The sequence below is a fragment of the Miscanthus floridulus genome, chromosome 1, assembly GCF_019320115.1.
Source record: "Miscanthus floridulus cultivar M001 chromosome 1, ASM1932011v1, whole genome shotgun sequence".
Classification (NCBI taxonomy): domain Eukaryota; kingdom Viridiplantae; phylum Streptophyta; class Magnoliopsida; order Poales; family Poaceae; genus Miscanthus; species Miscanthus floridulus.
In genome coordinates, this window is record NC_089580.1 from 164,270,081 (window position 1) to 164,287,647 (window position 17,567).

Consider the following 17,567-nt stretch of genomic DNA (forward strand, 5'->3'; position numbering starts at 1 on the left):
CGGCCCTCGCCGACGTGCGGGACTGGAACCCGGACCGACTAACGCGGACGCCGATCAGGGCACCGACGCAAGGCAACTCGACGACGGCGCGCTCAGCCTTGGGCGAACGCGCGCGCCGGCGAGAAGCTCTATGGCGGCGCCGCCGTTTCCTCCCCTCCGGCCGCCATGGGTGGCCGCTAGCTGCTGCTGCTCTGCGCGTGGCTAACAGAGAAGGGGAGGGAGGAAGAAGAAGTGGCGGGGTGGCCGGATAGGCCCCGGCGGGTACCCTGCTCCGGTGGGTGCCCTTCCTCCTTGCCGGTGGTGGCCGGTCGCCATGGGCACCGCCACTGCTGTGCCACTGAGAGAGGCGAGGGGGAGGAAAGAAAATGAGTTAGGGTTCGGTTTTGGAAACGTCTCAGCCGACGCGTTTTGATCCCGCGATGGAAACGGACAACCGTCCGATGGGGATGAACGGTCCAGATATGCTCACGGCTGCTGGGCTCAATATGGCCCAGGCGGGCGCGCCAAATACCGGCCTAGGCCTAGGTTAGGGCCTGGTGCACGGGGAGCCTGCGCAGCGCGCGCGAGCGAGCGTGGGCCGCGGCGCGAGATGGGCCTTCGGGCCAAAATTGAAGAAGAAGATGAATTTTTTTTCCAGAAGCAGTTTTTGACATAATTTTTATCCAATGATATTTTGCTCAGAAAACAGTGAATTTTTTAGTGCTTCTGGAAAATAATAATATGAAAGATTATTAAGTTTCCGCTGTGCATGATAATTATTGTTCTCTTTGATTAAATTTGAACCAATGGGATAATTTAATTTTAAGAGAAGTGATGAATTTCTGATAATTTTTTATGAGATTATGATGTTGTTATTTTCTAACCAACATTGTTAATAACAATATTATACTTTTGATTCATAAGAAATTATGCATTAATTTTACTTCTGCCCAACGGTGATGTAAAATATTTGCATGGATGAATTATAAGTTTTAATTTGACCAACGTTGAGTTAAAGCATGAAATTTTATGTATAAATGTTTCTTACTTACTCTGGTGTGATTTCAGGAGGCAAATGCATTGTGAACATTACCAACATCCCGACACTCAATGGGACCAATCACCGTGTGTGGCAGGAGAAGTATGAATTGGAACTTGCGTTGGGAGAGGTCGATTTTGCCATAACCTCACCATGTCCTACTGAGCCAAAGGACCCAGTGAGAGGTAAAAATGAATCTGACGCTGATTTTGCTGCTCGAAAGCGTGATCATGCTGAAATAAGAATGAAATATGACCTTGAACATAGGCAATGGACTCTCTCCAACCGTAAGTGCTGTTGGTGGCCAAGGCCACCATAGAAGAATAGATAAGGGGCTCAATCCTTGAATGTGCTACTACCACAGAATATTTTAAGAAAATCAAGAGTCAGTTTACTGGGTCTACCAAGGCCACAGCAAGTTCACTGATTAAGAAGCTTGTGAATGAGAAATTCACTGGTGGTAGCATAAGAGAGCACATTTTGAAGATGAATACTACGGCATCTAAGCTAAAGAAAATGAATTTGAAGGAGGAGGATTTCCTGATTCATTTGATTTTTGCTTCTTTGCCAAAAGAATATGACACATTCATTGTGAATTACAATATGCAGCCTGAAAGATGGGGCATAGAAAGACTCATCTTAATGTGTGCTCAAAAAAAGGAGAGCATAAAGTCCTCACAGGGTGAATCCGCTCATTTTGTGAAGGATAACAAAAGAAAGAACTTTAATGACAAGAATTCTAAACCATAAGGGAAATCTAAGTGGGATAAGGCCTCTTTCTCCAATTTACAGGGAAAGAAACCCTAGGATTCTAAGAATCAGCAGTATGGTGGAGCTGAAAAAGATCAGTGCAAGCACTGCTTCAAGAAGGGACACTACAAGAGGGATTATCCAGACTTCCTGAAATCTCTGCTAAAGAAAGGTGATGAATTTATTACATTTGTAGATGAATCCTTGTATTTATGTTATGATAAATCCACTTGATGGGTTGATTCAGGTGCAACTACTCATGTTGCAAATTCCTTACAGAGGTTAAGTGGGACGAGAACCTTGCAAAGAGGAGAAAGAACGATTAAAGTTGCAAATGGAGTGCAAGCCAATGTTGAAGCCATTGGAGTTTTTTCTTTAGAATTGAATAATGGTTTTGTACTTAGACTTAAAGAAGTACTTTATGTTCCCCCTTTGCGTAGAAATTTGATAAGCGTTTCGAAACTTGATGATGATGGAATTGATTGTCATTTTTGTGGTGGCAAGTGTAAGATACTAGTTGATAATAAATGTGTTGGTCTTGCCTTCCGACAAGACAAGCTTTATTTATTATCTCTTGCTGAGAATGCAAACAATGTATGCGATGAGAATGTGAATGATTCCCCATCTGCGAATGTAACTAAGAAGCGGAAGAGAATTGATACTGTCTCTTCGAAATTATGACATTGTCGCTTGGGCCATATTTCGAGGGGGAGAATAGAACGATTGGTTAAGGAATCAATTCTCCCACACTTAGAATTTTCAGATTTAGAACAATGTGTTGATTGTATCAAATGAAAGTATATCAAGAAAATTAAGAAAGATGTCAAACGAAGCACATGAATTTTAGAAATAATCCACACAGACATATGTGGTCCTTTTCCTATGAAAAGTGTGGATGGTTATGACTCGTTTATAACATTCACAGACGACTACTCTCGTTATGGTAATATTTATCCAATTAAAGAAAGATCGGAAGCATTGGATAAATTCAAGATATTTAAAGCTGAAGTTGAAAATCAGCACAATAAGAAAATCAAGATAGTACGATCAGACCGAGGTGGAGAGTACTATGGGCAACATACCCTATATGGCCAAATTCCTAGACCGTTTGTAAAGTTCCTACAGGAAAATGGCATAGTTGCTCAGTACTCCACACCGGGTGAGCCTCAGCAGAATGGAGTGGCTGAAAGATGTAACCATACCTTAATAGATATGGTAAAAAGCATGATGAGTTACTCCACATTACGATTAGTTTATGGATGGAGACACTGAAAACCGCCATTCACATACTTAATCGAGTACCAAGTAAATCGGTGCCTAAAACACCGTATGAATTATGGACAGGAAGGGAACCCTCACTTAACCATTTGCGTGTGTGGGGCTATCCGGCTGAGGCAAAAGTGTTTAACCCAAACATAGGAAAGTTAGACTCCAAGACAGTCAGCTGCCATTTTATTGGCTATCTAGAAAGATCGAAAGGATATCACTTCTATTGTCCTGACAGACATACGAAGATTATAGAAACAAGACACGCTATGTTCTTAGAGGATAACATGATCAGGGGGAGCATGGTAGCACGAGAAATCAGCCTACAGAAGAAGCGGGTATATGTACCCACTCCGATGGTTGAAGAACCATTCTTTATGCTACCTGCTGCTGTTGCGCCGATAGTGCAGGACACTATAGTGCCAACACCTATTGCAAGTTCTCCCATGGCGACAATGAATGAACATGAGGAACCTGTCCTTGAGGAACCTGTCCTTGAGGAACCTATAGAACCAAATGTCGCACATGAGGAAGAACACCAACAGCCCAACGTGGAACAAGTGCCAGAAGCACCTAGAAGGTCTCAAAGAATAAGAAGATCAGCTATTACTGATGACTATGAAATTTATGAGACAGAAGAATTTTAGATGGGGGATGATCCCACCTCTTTTGAAGAAGCCATGAGAAGCGACCACTCATCAGAGTGGCTTAAGGCCATGGAAGATGAAATAAAGTCAATGAGTACCAATAAAGTTTGGGACTTAGAAATTATTCCTAAAGAAGCCAAAACAGTAGGTTATAAATAGATCTACAAAACAAAATATGACTCCCAAGGGAATGTAGAAAGATTTAAAGCGCGACTTGTGGCGAAGGGCTTTACACAAAGAGAAGGGATTGATTACAATGAGACATTTTTCTCCAGTCTCATGTAAAGATTCCTTCAAAATTATAATGGCACTTGTAACCCACTATGATTTAGAGTTATATCAAATGGATGTAAGGATGGCTTTTCTTAACGGGGATTTGGAAGAAAATATTTATATGGCACAACCGAAAGGTTTTGTCGTAAAAGAAAAAGGAAATATGGGATGCCGCCTAAAGAAATTAATCTACGAATTGAAGCAAGCTTTAAGACAGTGGTATTTAAAGTTTAATAGAACGATAAAAGGTTTTGGGTTTAAGGAAAATATTGAGGACAATTGCGTTTACGCAAAGTTCAAGAATGGAAAGTACATATTCCTAATTTTATATGTGGATGATATCTTGCTTGCTAGTAGTGATATCAATCTACTAATGAAAACGAAGAAATTCTTGTCCTCAAACTTTGATATGAAAGATCTCGGTGGGGCCTCGTTCGTTTTGGGAATAGAGATTCACCGAGACAGAAGAAATGGGGTTCTAGGATTATCGCAAAAAGACATACATAGAAAAGGTCCTGAAGAAATTTAGTATGCATGCGTGTAGTTTTTCACCTGCACCTATAGTCAAGGGTGATAGATTTGGAGAACATCAGTGTCCCAAGAACCAATATGAAATTGACCGAATGAAAGCGGTATCGTATGCTTCAGCTGTTGGAAGTTTACAATATGCTCAAGTGTGTACACGCCCTGACTTAGCTTTTGTTACCGGATTATTTGGCAGATATCAAAAGAATTCAGGAATTGAACATTGGAAATTAGTGAAGAAAGTCCTGCGTTATTTGCAGGGTACGAAAGGCCTCATGCTTACGTATAGAAGATCTAATTCCCTGCAGATAGAGGGGTATTCAGATTCTGATTATGTGGGAGAAGAAAGAAAATCCACGTCAGGATATGTATTTACTCTTGTAGGAGGGGCTATATCGTGGAAAAGCTCCAAACAAACCGTAACTACATCCTCGACAATGTATGCCGAGTTTGTAGCATGCTATGAGGCAACGGGGCAGGTGAATTGACTGAAGAAATTCATATCCGGATTAAAAGTGATTGATAACATAAATGAACCTATAAGGTTGTATTGTGATAACAACCCAGCGGTCAGTATGCTCACAACAATAGGTCAAGTGGTGCTGTCAAACACATTGACATAAAGTACTATGTTGTGAAAGATAAAGTTCGGGATCATATAATAAATCTTGAGCATATAAATACAGATAAAATGCTCGCGGATTCGCTCACAAAGGGCTTACCATCCAACGTGTTCAGAGAACACGTAGCCGACATGGGTTTAAGGGAAAGCCTATGACTCCCGAACATATGAAGGGCCCAAGAGAGAATTTCATTCCAATACGGAGAGGGGTGTTGTGGCTATTTGTCGGTGTTTTGGAACCGGGGGTCCCTCAACCAACGAGTGAATTTGTACTGCGTGTCCCTAATCCCGGATGGTGATGCAAAGAGACACAAGGTTTATACTAGTTCGGGCAGTCGAGGCCCTACGTCCAGTCTGAGAGATCGATCTTGTATTCCTTGCACCGGAGTGCTCGTGGTAGGGGGTTACAAGCTGAGTGAGAGAGGGAGCTGGCCCCAGGTCTCGGCGAGGGTGGTGCGAACTGCTTGGGACGTTGCTCCCAAGCAGCGTGGGAGTGCGCGATTCTATCGGTGTGTTTGTCCTCCCGCCCCCCAGAAATGGCCCTGGCTACCTCCTTTTATAGTTACAAGGAGGAAGCGAGAGGTACATGAGAAGGCTACTATTTGCTGACGTATTCCGCTCCCTGAAGCAGTATGGCGTCGTGGGAGTTCCAGTCGATGTCTAGTCGGTATGGTCTTCAAGGCTGACGACATGCTGCGCTCTTGTACTTTTGTTGACTTGGTGAAATGCCGAGGCCTAGTGGCTGCTGTAGTAGGCTGTGTCGAGACCTATCGCGCTGAGGCCGAGACCCACTGTGCTGAGGCCTGCTGCGCCGAGGCCTTTAGCGGGTGGCAATGTGAGGTCTGGGCGGCCATCGCCGATAGTTGATTTGGGCGGAACAGTGCCGAACATGCGTCTACAGGATATGGTGCCCTGTATTGTCAGTAAGGGATGGTAAAAAGGCGGTTTGACCGTTGTCCTGTCGTGGTATACTGCCGATCGTGGCTTTCGTAGTGAGGGCAGCTGGGTGCATTAATTGGATGCGATAGCCTGCCAGAGTGACTTTCGAGGCGGAGGTGACGAGATTGCGGGACGAGCCCAGCCTCGGGCGAGGCGGAGCATGGCCAGTTCGCCCGAGGCCCTTCCGGGAGTCTCGGGCGAGGCGGAATCCGAGGCTCATCGGGGGTCTCGAGCGGGGCGGAGCGGTCGGTTCGCCTGGCCCCGAGGTCACAGGAACCCGGTTCTGACTCCCCACGTCGTGTCCGTCCTTGGTGCAGGAGTTTAGGCAGCACAGTAGCCGGTAACCCTTGCACAATCCCGTCGTGGATGGCAGGGTGCTGACGTGACGGACGTCTGGTCTGCCACGTCGCTGCACTGCGCCGTCGTGTGATTTGTCGGAGTGGTTGAGCGCCTCGATGGGACGTGCGGAAGCGACATGCTGGTCGTACTCGGTCTTCGTGCGTCGTGGGGCTCCAGTACGGCTTGATGCAGGACATGGCGGGCGACGTGCGGGTTGCCGTGTAATGACGTCGTAGGGGGCAGCGGCTATGCCGAGGCCGAGCCATCGCGGGGGGCTCGGTGGTCATGGACCCTCAGGCTGCCGAGCCCGTGAAGCAAACTGTCGAGGTCCTTGGGGGGAGTTATTGGCCTTGGGTACTGATTCCGAGGCTACAGTAGCCCAGATGTGGCTCCCCACGCTGCATTGTCCTCGGTGCAGGAGTTGGCAGCATAGTGAGGCATGGGCGTCACGGTGGTTAGTACAGTGGTGGGTAACCCCTGCCCAGTCCTGCCTCCTGTCCCATCGGCCATTCTGCTGTACTGTGCCGGGCGTGCGGTGGTCGTCAGGGGCGACAGTCGGCTGAGTTGATGTGACACGACGTTTTGTCAGAGGGACGGGAGAAGGAAGAGGCGGCGGAGTGCTGCCGAGCCTGCCTTGCGCGAGACGGAGGGTCGGTGGCCCGGCCGTGGCCTTTGGCGGGGAATCGCTCGGGGTCGGTAGCGAGGGGGCCTCGGGCGAATCGGAGAATCGGCCGAGGCCTGCGGCGATGGGCCTCGGGCGAGTCGGAGAGTCGGCCGAGGCCCTTGGAGCCTCGGGCGAGTCGGAGAATCGGCCGAGGCCAGCAGCGTTTAGCTGGTTTCGATCTTTACTGAAGTCTAAGCAGTCGTTTTTTGGATTTTGCTTAGGGTACCCCTTCTCACGGTATCCGACAGTAGCCCCCGAGCCTTGGGGGGAGTGGAGGCACTCCCCCTGAGGTTCTGACGAGAATTGGCTCTTGATAGTTCCTAGTCGGGATGTTGTTTTGTTTCCGGGGTTTCGGTGGGTGCGCGCGAGCGCACCCGCCGGGTGTAGCCCCCGAGGCCCTGGAGGAGTGATTTCACTTCTCCAGGGGCTTTTCTCTCTTTCGAGTGGGGAGTTACATTGTGTTTGCCTGGGCCCGTGGGTGCGAGCTCGGATCGCAGGGCCTCGACGATGCTGCGGGAAGAGCCCCTTAGCCTCCGCCTGGAGCGAGAGGGCCGTCAGGGGTTCACCCGACTTTTTATTCGACCCTCGCGCTTCCTTTTCGCTCGGAAGGAGGGTTTGTTTTGCCGAGACCCCTCGTGTGCGAGTCTGAGCCGCTGGGTCTCGGCAAAGTGTCGCAGGAAGAGCCCCTTAGCCTCTGTGCGGAGCAAGAGGGCCGTCAGGGATTCTCCTGACTTTTTGTTCGACCCTCGCGCTTCCTTTTCGCTCGGAAGGAGGGGTGGAAGATGCCACGCTACCCTCGGTGGGCGCGAGCGACGGCATTTCCGGTGAGCTGTTATCGGGTAAGTCCGAGTGGAGGCCCGTACCCCGTTCGCTGGGGGTCGGCTAGCGGTCCTGAGACGCGCTCCAAGAGTACCGGAGGGTTTCTCTAGTGGGTGCCGAGGCCGTTCGCTGGGCCTCGGTGGCTCGGTGCCTCCCTACGGTGGGATCCCATTCGGAGACTTCCCTGCCGGTCTCGGACACGACACAGGGCATCCCAAGCGTCTTGCTTGCTTGGGCCTCGGCCTCGCATAGGCTCGCCCGTAGTCGCCCCTGACTCTGTTGTCCTGGGGCGGCTGTCGAAACCCCTGGGGGCCCAGCCTTCGAACCCCTGGACCGTAACGGGCTTGGGTCGCTTGTCTTTATCTCGGATGCAGGAAGAGCCCCCGAGCCTCCGCACGGAGCGAGAGGGCGGTCAGGGGTCCTCCCGTCTTTTTTGCCCGTCCCCCGCCCGTCCTTTTCGCTCGGACGGGGGGGGGCTGTTTGCCGAGCCCACTCGTGTGCGAGCCTGAGCTGCTGGGTCTCGGCAAAGTTGCAGGAGGGCCCCCGAGTCTCTCGCGCGGAGCGAGAGAGCGGTCAGAGGTCCCCTGGCTTTTGGTTCGCCCCTCGCGTGTGAGGGTCTGACTGCCGAGCCCCCCTCGGGTGCGAGCTTAGGTCGCGGGGTCTCGGCGTCTTTTTGCAGAAGGAGCTCCCTAGCCTCTGCACGGAGCAAGAGGGCCGTCAGGAGTTCTTCCGGCTTTTTGAACGACCCTCGCGCTTCCTTTTCGCTTGGAAGGAGGGTTTGTATTGCCGAGCCCCCTCGTGTGCGAGCCCAAGTCGCTGGGATTCGGCAATGTGTCGCAGGAAGAGTCCCTTAGCCTCTGCGCGGAGCGAGAGGGCCGTCAGGGATTCTCCTGACTTTTTGTTCGACCCTCGCGCTTCCTTTTCGCTCGGAAGGAGGGGTGGAAGATGCCACGCTACCCTCGGTGGGCGCGAGCGACGGCATTTCCGGTGAGCTGTTATCGGGTAAGTCCGAGTGGAGGCCCGTACCCCGTTCGCTGGGGGTCGGCTAGCGGTCCGGAGACGCGCTCCAAGAGTACCGGAGGGTTTCTCTAGTGGGTGCCGAGGCCGTTCGCTGGGCCTCGGTGGCTCGGTGCCTCCCTACGGTGGGATCCCATTCGGAGACTTCCCTGCCGGTCTCGGACACGACACAGGGCATCCCAAGCGTTTCGCTTGCTTGGGCCTCGGCCTCGCATAGGCTCGCCCGTAGTCGCCCCTGACTCTGTTGTCCTGGGGCGGCTGTCGAAACCCCTGAGGGCCCAGCCTTCGAACCCCTGGACCGTAACGGGCTCGGTGCCTGGTCCCTTTGCCTGAAAGGAATCGGGTGGGGGTTACCTCTCTCCCTGCGGTTAGCAACGGCAGGCGCGCCTTTTGAGGCAGCTTTTTCGGGGAGGTGGGACGGCGCCTGCTGCTGCTGCGGTTGGGCGTGACGTGGCGTCAGTCGACGGGACGTAACTGCACGCGCAATTAATGAGGAGGGAGTGGGCGGTAAGACCGGATCTGGATAACCGCGCCAGGATTTCCTGGGGGAAACTTCCCCGATTTCGTCGCCCGGTGGTTTCGATTCGTCCCTGCATAAATACGCAAACAGCCTCGCCCTCTCCCTCCTTACCTTTTCCGCGTTCGCCTTTGCTGCCTCCGTGCCGTCGCTGAGAGCATAGAGCGCCGGGGAAGAGAAGTGTGAGGGCGAGAGATCGAAAGAGAGAGGGAGAGAGATTACCGCTGTAGCAGCGTCCTCCGCCGCGCAATGGCTGGTGGTCCCGTCATCCTCCCGGCGGATCCCTGGGAGCGGTCCGACGTCACCGAGGAGAAGCTGCAGTCGCTCGTGGAGGCCGGTCTTCTTCGCCCGATCACCGACCCCGACGAGCCGGAGTGGATTGCTCCGGGGGACGAGTCGGAGCCGAGGCCGCGCGACGGTTACGTGGTGAGCTTCGTCGTCTTCCACGAGCGAGGCTTCGGGTCGCCGGCGGATAGCTTCATGCGGGCACTCCCGCACTACTATGGCGTGGAGCTGCACAATTTCAGCCCCAACTCCATCGCGCAGGCGGCCATCTTCGTCGCCGTCTGCGAGGGGTATCTAGGGATCGCTCCCCACTGGGAGTTGTGGCTCCATTTGTTCCGAGCGACGTTCACCTCCAAGCCGGGGGGAACGAGGGGGGCTCGGAAGGCGCAGAGGGCCGGCGGCTGCACCCTCCACGTGCGCCAAGACCGGCAGTCCCTCTACATCCCGGCCCAGCTGTCGACGTCCAACCGTCGTTGGTATGACGGCTGGTTCTACCTCCGCAACGACGGCGGAGGACTTCCCCCTTATACCGGGCGGGTTGTAGAGAGTCAACCGGAGAAATGGGGGTACGGCGTCATCAAGGTCGACCAGCCTAGGCTGGAACCGCTCTTGAGGGCCTTGGGGAAGCTGCGTGACTGCGGCCTTTCGGCGGCCGTGGTCGTGGCGGCCTTTCACCGCCGGAGGGTGTTGCCGCTAATGGCCCGGCGACGGCGGCTGTTCGAGATGACGCCGAGCGACCCGGTCGCCGGTATCAAGATGTCCGCCTTCGCCCTTACCGATGACGAGACCCTGCGTCGGGTGAGGGAGGCGGTAGACGGGAAGCCGAGGCTCGATGACTTGATGCCGTTCCCGATGCGCCCGTCGCGGGGGTATGTCTCGCTGGTAAGTTGGATGTTGTCGAGGCTTTCGCGTCCTTCTTGTTTTTCGCCTTTTTGGTCTGTTGTCTTACTTCGTCGCTCTCACAGGGGATAAGAGACGTGCGAGGCTCCCCGCCGCCCGTTCCTGAGGACGCCCGGCGGCGATCCGTGAACAGGGCGCGTGCCGAGGAGGAGAAGAAGAAGAAAGATGCCCAGGAGGCGAAGCGCACGAAGAAGATCCTCGCGCGCGAAAAGCTGGACGCCCGTCGCCGGCGCCAGAGGCTCGACGGTCTCCCTTTGGAGCCGTCTCCCTCGCCGTCGGTGTCGGATTCTTCGAGCGACGGCGGTGGGTGCGAGGTGGGGACGGCCTGCCTGGAACACCTCCCCGACATCAGGGAGATGGTTCCCGGGGCGCCGGCAAGGAGCCTGACGCCCCTAGGAGAAGGAGGAGGTGTCCCGGGGCCAGTGGTGGCCCGTCCCGGCGCCGAGGCCGGCACACCCGAGGCGCGGGTGTCGGAGGAGCGTGCCGTCGGCCCGATGGGTTCGACGGTGGAGGTTGAGCGGGTGACGGTGGGGGCGACCCCATTATCTCCGCGAAGGGTCGAGGAGGTGCCGGGGTCCGACGGGGACCAGCTGGCGCTGGTGGACACCGAGGCCGCGTTGCTGCCACCACCGCCGCCGTTGCAGAGGAGGCGGACGGTGTCGAAGCGGTTGCATCCCCGTTCGCGGTAAGCGTCTTTCCTGGCGGAGTCCGCTTCTTGTTTGCCCCTTGGTTGCATGCTGACCTTGGGAGTGTCTTTTCTTGCAGCCAGACGCTTCTGGTGGGAGACCCTCCCTTGGCGCCCCGTAAGGCGCTCAAGGTGAACGTTAGCTCTTCCGCCCATCAGGCAGCGGAGGCGCAGGCAGGCGTGCGACGTGGCGCGGCGTCGGGTGAGGCCGTTTCGGAGGAGGCGGCTGCCCAGGAACAGGGGGCCGAGGCGGCCGCGGAGCGAGTGGAGGAGGAGGCTGCCCAGGAACAGGGGGCCGAGGCGGCCGCGAAGGAGGCTGGGGCGTCTGCTATTGCCGAGGCCACTGAGGGCGAGGCCGGAGCCCCCAAGACCTCCGATGTCAGGGCGGTGGACGCCGAGGCCATCAAGGTAGAGATGGCGGAGGCCAGAGCCCTCGGGTCCGTCGAGACCGAGGCGATGGAGGTGGAGACGGGGCAAATTTTGGCGCCGCCCCTGGTTCAGACAATCTCGTCTGATGATTCCTCCCGAGGGAAGGAGGCGGCGGACGTCGAGGCGGCCAGTACCGCGGAGCAACAAGTCCCAGATCCTGCCGAGGGGAGTTCGGCCCTTGTCCCGCTACGGCCCGAGCCCCGTGGGTGGAACTTCCCGCGTGTTTTCTGGCGGGACCAGGCTGATCCCGAGGGGGAGCCTGTGTTCGCCCTTGAGGACGTCGCCGAGGGGGGGCGTTGGGATACCCTCGAGGAGTATCGCCGATTGGCCGTGCGGTCGTTGCAGACAGCGATGACTGTCATGGAAAGGGACTTGCCTGGTGTCACTCGGGTGAGTACTTTCCCCTCTCGTGCCGCGTTGTTTTCTCTCCGAGCCCGCTCGCAGTGTTTTGACGTGTGTTTTTTGTTTTGCCTCCTTAGGAGCTCGAGACCCGATCCCTTGGGAAATCGGTGTTCCTGCGAAATGAGAGGGATATCTGGGACCAGCTCCGGCGCCAGAAGGGCTTGCTTGCCGATGCCCAGGGACTATTGTCGGCGCGGAGTGCGGAAGTGGAGGACCTCCGCCTTCGTTGTGCCGACATTCAGGCGGAGTTGGCCATGGCTAAGGAGCAGTCCGCCCCTCTGGTGGCCAAGATCAAGGAACTGGAGGAGGAGCGAGACTCCTTCAGGCTTCGGGCCCAAGAAGCGACGGCCTCTGCGAAGGCTACAGCCGGGCAGCTGGGTGCGGAGCAGAGCGAGCATCAGGCGACAAAAGTCGCCCTGGCAGAGGCTACCAAGGCGGCCGAGGCCTCTCGGGTCGAGGTCTCAGCCTGGAAGGGCAAGGCCGAGGGTAAGTTCCGCTGAACCATGTTCCTCGTTCCATTTGCTCTTTTTGTCCTGGTTCGCGCTTGACTCCTGACCCCTTGTTGCGACGTAGATCTGGAGAAAGAGGCCTCCCAGGCGGCTGAGGCCTCCGTCGCGGCGCAAGCAGCGCTGGATGTCGAGGTCCGGGAGCACGAGGCGCTGCGCAGCGCTGTCCGGTCTGCCTGCGAGGCTCTGGACGTCGAGGAGGTCCAATCAGCTAGCTCCCTTGGGAGCCGCCTCATCGCGTTGAGCGGCCACGTCCGCGAGAGACTCCGAGGGGCGTTGCACACGGGTGTCAAGCGCGCCCTGGCCGTCGTCTCCTCGCACTACGCCATCAACCTCGAGGCTGTCAGCGACGGCTACGTGTTGCCAGAAGATGACGAGGAGGCTGATGCAGAGGTCGTGAGGCTGTTGGAGGCGGCCGAGGCACCTGGCACCGCGTTGGCCAAGCTGTTCGAAGAAGAGGTGGTTCCTCCCGCGCCGGCCGCCGATCCTTGAGCTTTGACCTGGGCCAAAAGGGGCCATGTAACCGGATCGAGTTAGTTGCCGAATCGTGACGTTTTTTTGTGGCCGTCGAGGCCCTTAAAGTATTTGCGTATGTGTGCTTCTTAACCGTTTTCCATTCTATTTCTAAGTTCGTGCCCTCTGTCCCGATCGCGAAGAAATCCCTCGGAACCTAAGCCGTCCTTCGGCGAAGGGCGGTGAGGGAGCTGCCGTAGCCCAGAGGCGTAGGCCGTTCTCACGACTCAGCCGGCCCTTTGGCCTCTAGACAGGCTTTTGGTCTTTGGGTTTCTTGCGAAGGTCCCGTCGGAGCGCGAGAGAGTTTGGTGTGGAAATTTTCGGAAAAACGGTTGAGAAATGGTGTCCGGGACTTAGGGGGGTTCCCCCTTTTTAGCCCCCGAGGGAGGCTCGACTTTGCAGAGGCAGAGCCGAGTCTCCCTTATTGCGTTATAGTGACGTCGAGCCCCTATCGATAGATAACCTCTCTGCAAAGAACTTCCTCGGAACCTAAGCTGTCCTTTGGGCGAAACGGTGGTGAGGGAGCTGCCGTAGCCCAGAGGCATAGGCCGTTCTCACGACTCGGCCGGCCTTTTCGCCCTTGAGACGATCTTTCGGTCCTTGGGTTCTATACAGCCGATTTGTCTATAAGGGGGTTCCTCGAAAGATTATAACAATTAAAGAACGCTTCTTTATTTATTTCGAGAAACAATGTAAACAACGTTTGGAAATTTAAGGGTAGAAACGACGTAGCTGTTCTATGTTCCAAGCGTTGGTGAAGATTTCGCCCTTCTCGTTGGCTAACTTGTAGGTCCCGGGCTTCAGCACTTGAGCGACGATATACGGCCCCTCCCAGGGTGGGGTCAGCTTGTGGCGGCCCTTGTTGCTCTGCCTCAGTCTCAGCACTAGGTCGCCCACCTTCAGGTCCCGGCTTTGGACGCGCCGGGCTTGGTAGCGTCGTAGGGCTTGCTGATACCTGGCTGAGTGTAGTAGCGCGACGTCGCGGGCTTCCTCCAGTTGGTCGAGGGCGTCTTCGCGGGCAGTGCGGTTGCTTTGCTCGTTGTACGCCTGTAGCCTCGGGGAGCCGTATTCTAAGTCAGTGGGGAGGATGGCCTCGGCTCCATAGACCAGGAAGAACGGTGTGAATCCCGTGGCTCGGCTCGGGGTATTTCTTAGGCTCCAGATGACTGACGGGAGTTCGGCAAGCCATTTCTTGCCAAACTTCTTCAACTGGTTGAATATTCTTGGCTTAAGGCCTTGTAGGATCATGCCGTTGGCACGCTCTACTTGGCCATTCGTCCTTGGGTGCCCTACGGCCGCCCAGGCCACCCGGATGTGGTGGTCGTCGCAAAACGTTAGGAATTTGCGCCCGGTGAATTGTGTCCCATTGTCAGTGATGATGGTGTTAGGAACCCCGAACCTGTGGATGATATCCGTAAAGAACAGCACCGCTTGCTCGGATTTGATCTGAGCGATCGGACGAGCCTCGATCCATTTAGAGAATTTGTCGATAGCTACCAGCAGATGGGTATAGCCCCCGGGTGCCTTCTGCAGAGGCCCAACCATGTCCAGTCCCCACACAGCGAATGGCCATGTGATGGGGATGGTTTGGAGGGCTTGGGCCGGGAGGTGCGTCTGTCGAGCATAGTACTGGCATCCCTCGCAGGTGCGTACTAGCTTTGTGGCGTCGGCCACCGCCGTTGGCCAATAGAAACCTTGGCGGAAGGCGTTACCTACGAGCGTCCGAGGCGCCGCGTGGTGCCCGCAGACTCCCGCGTGTAAGTCCTGAAGTAAGGATTGGCCAGTCTCGGTGGTGATGCATCGTTGGAGAATACCAGATGGGCTGCGCCTATATAACTCGCCGTCGCAGAGGACGTAAGTCTTGGCGCGTCGCGCAAGCCGTCGGGCTTCGGTTCTGTCAGCAGGAAGCTCTCCTCGGACGAGGCGATCAAGGAGAGGGACTCGCCAGTCCGTTCCTTGGTCGGTCTTGGGAGGCTCTTCGTCAATCGCCATCGCCTCGGGCTCGGCTGGCGGGGTCTCGACGGCAGAGGGGGCCTCGAGCCCTGCGGTGGGCTCGGTCGATGGGTCCTCTTCCGTCGCCGAGGCGTAGTCGACGGACGGCTTGTGGAGGTCTCTGGCGAAGACGTTCGGAGGGGCCGGGGTCCGTGCCGACGCCATCTTTGCCAGTTCGTCCGCGGCCTCGTTGAACTTTCGTGCAACGTGGTTGAGTTCGAGACCGTCGAACTTGTTCTCCAGACGACGTACCATCGCGCAGTACGCCTTCATTTTGGGGTCGTGGCAGCTTGACTCTTTCATCACCTGATCGACGACGAGCTGCGAATCACCCCGTACGTCGAGACGTCGTACTCCAAGTTCGATGGCGATTTGCAGGCCGTTGACGAGGGCCTCGTATTCGGCGACATTGTTGGAGGCGGCGAAGTGAAGCCGGATCATGTAGCGCATGTGTATTCCGAGGGGCGAGACCAGGAGCAGGCCCGCGCCGGCCCCAGTCTTCATCAGAGACCCGTCGAAGTACATGGTCCAGCATTCTGATTGGATTTGAACGGGTGGCAGCTGTGTGTCGGTCCACTCGGCTACAAAGTCGGCCAGGACCTGTGATTTGATCGCTTTCCGAGGCGCGAAAGACAAGGTCTCCCCCATGAGTTCGACAGCCCATTTGGCTATTCTACCCGAGGCCTCCCGGTTTTGGATTATCTCTCCCAGAGGAAAAGACGACACCACAGTCACCGGGTGGGACTCGAAGTAGTGACGCAGCTTGCGTCGAGCCAAGACTATGGCGTAAACTAACTTCTGGATGTGCGGGTAACGTGTCTTAGTCTCGGAGAGCACTTCGCTGATGAAGTAGACAGGTCGCTGGATGGGCAGAGCGTGTCCCTTCTCCTGCCTCTCGACGACTACGGCCGCGCTGACCACTTGGGTCGTCGCGGCGACGTAGAGTAAGAGGCGTTCGCCCTCGGTGGGCGGAACCAGGACGGGGGGGTTGGTGAGCAGTGCTTTGAGCCTGGCGAGGGCTTCCTCGGCCTCGGCGGTCCAAGAAAAGCGCTCGGCCTTTCTCAAAAGGCGGTACAGGGGCAGGCCTTTTTCGCCGAGGCGGGAGATGAAGCGGCTCAGGGCCGCAAGGCATCCCATGACCCTCTGCACGCCTTTGAGGTCTCGGATCGGGCCCATGTTGGTCACGGCCGAGACCTTCTCCGGGTTGGCCTCGATCCCACGTTCCGAGACTATGAATCCTAAGAGCATGCCTCGGGGGACCCCGAAGACACACTTCTCGGGGTTGAGCTTGATGTCCTTCTTTCTGAGACATGTGAAGGCAACCTCCAGGTCGTCGACGAGATCGCCGGCCTTCCTGGACTTGACTACGATGTCATCCACATAGGCCTCAACGGTTCGTCCGATATGTTCGCCAAAGACTTGGATCATGCACCGTTGGTAAGTGGCCCCTGCGTTTCTGAGGCCAAACGGCATGGTTACGTAGCAGTACATGCCGAATGGAGTGATGAAAGAAGTCGCGAGCTGGTCGGACTCTTTCATCTTGATTTGGTGGTAACCGGAATACGCATCAAGGAAGGAGAGGGTTTCGCATCCTGCAGTGGAGTCGACGATTTGGTCAATTCGTGGTAGTGGGAATGGGACTTTCGGGCATGCTTTATTTAGACCAGTGTAGTCCACGCACATCCTCCATTTGCCACTTTTCTTCCTGACTAGTACAGGGTTAGCCAACCACTCTGGATGGGATACTTCCTTGATGAACCCGGCTGCCACGAGCTTCTGTACTTCTTCGCCGATGGCCCTGCGCTTCTCCTCGTCAAACCGGCGCAGGCGCTGCTTTGCCGGCCTGGAGCCTGGCCGGATATCTAAGGCGTGCTCGGCGACCTCCCTTGGTATGCCTGGCATGTCCGAGGGACTCCATGCGAACATATCGACGTTCGCACGGAGAAAGTCGACGAGCACGGCCTCCTATTTGCTGTCGAGGGTGGCGCTGATCTTCAGTCCTCGGCCGTCGGGGACGGCGGGGTCGACGGGGACGTGCTTGACAGCCTCCGCGGGCTCGAAGGCCCCGGCGCGCCGCTTGGCGTCGGGAACCTCGCCACCAAGCTGGACGAGATCGGCGATGAGGGTCTCGGCCTCCACGATGGCCTCGGCGTACTCGATGCACTCGACGTCGCAGTCGTATGCATGTTCGTACGTGGACTCGATGGTGATGACGCCGTTGGGGCCTGGCATCTTGAGCTTGAGGTAGGTGTAGTTGGGGATCGCCATGAACTTGGCGTAGCACGGGCGCCCCAAGATGGCGTGGTAAGCCCCCTTGAATTCCACCACCTCGAAGGTGAGGACCTCCTTGCGGTAGTTGGAGGGAGTGCCGAAACAGACGGGTAAATCGATGCGTCCGAGGGGTCGCGTGCGCTTTCCTGGTACGACGCCGTGGAAGGGCGCGGAACCGCCTCGGAGCC

The 17,567-nt window shown here is 55.7% G+C and overlaps 2 protein-coding genes across 2 annotated transcripts; one reads left to right on the plus strand and one right to left on the minus strand.

Annotated features, from left to right (window-relative positions):
- Positions 1-10,526: 10,526 nt before the first annotated feature.
- On the plus strand, positions 10,527-12,221 carry LOC136466593 (uncharacterized). Its single transcript, XM_066465044.1, has 3 exons — positions 10,527-11,266; positions 11,347-11,468; positions 12,175-12,221. The coding sequence occupies exons 1-3, from the start codon at positions 10,938-10,940 to the stop codon at positions 12,219-12,221; spliced, it is 498 nt and encodes a 165-aa protein (XP_066321141.1). The 5' UTR covers positions 10,527-10,937.
- Positions 12,222-13,262: 1,041 nt separating this feature from the next.
- LOC136500484 (uncharacterized) lies at positions 13,263-16,000 on the minus strand. Its single transcript, XM_066495841.1, has 2 exons — positions 14,660-16,000; positions 13,263-14,473 (listed from the first exon to the last, which is right to left on the minus strand). The coding sequence occupies exons 1-2, from the start codon at positions 15,754-15,756 to the stop codon at positions 13,828-13,830; spliced, it is 1,743 nt and encodes a 580-aa protein (XP_066351938.1). The 5' UTR covers positions 15,757-16,000; the 3' UTR covers positions 13,263-13,827.
- Between the last annotated feature and the right edge of the window lie 1,567 nt (positions 16,001-17,567).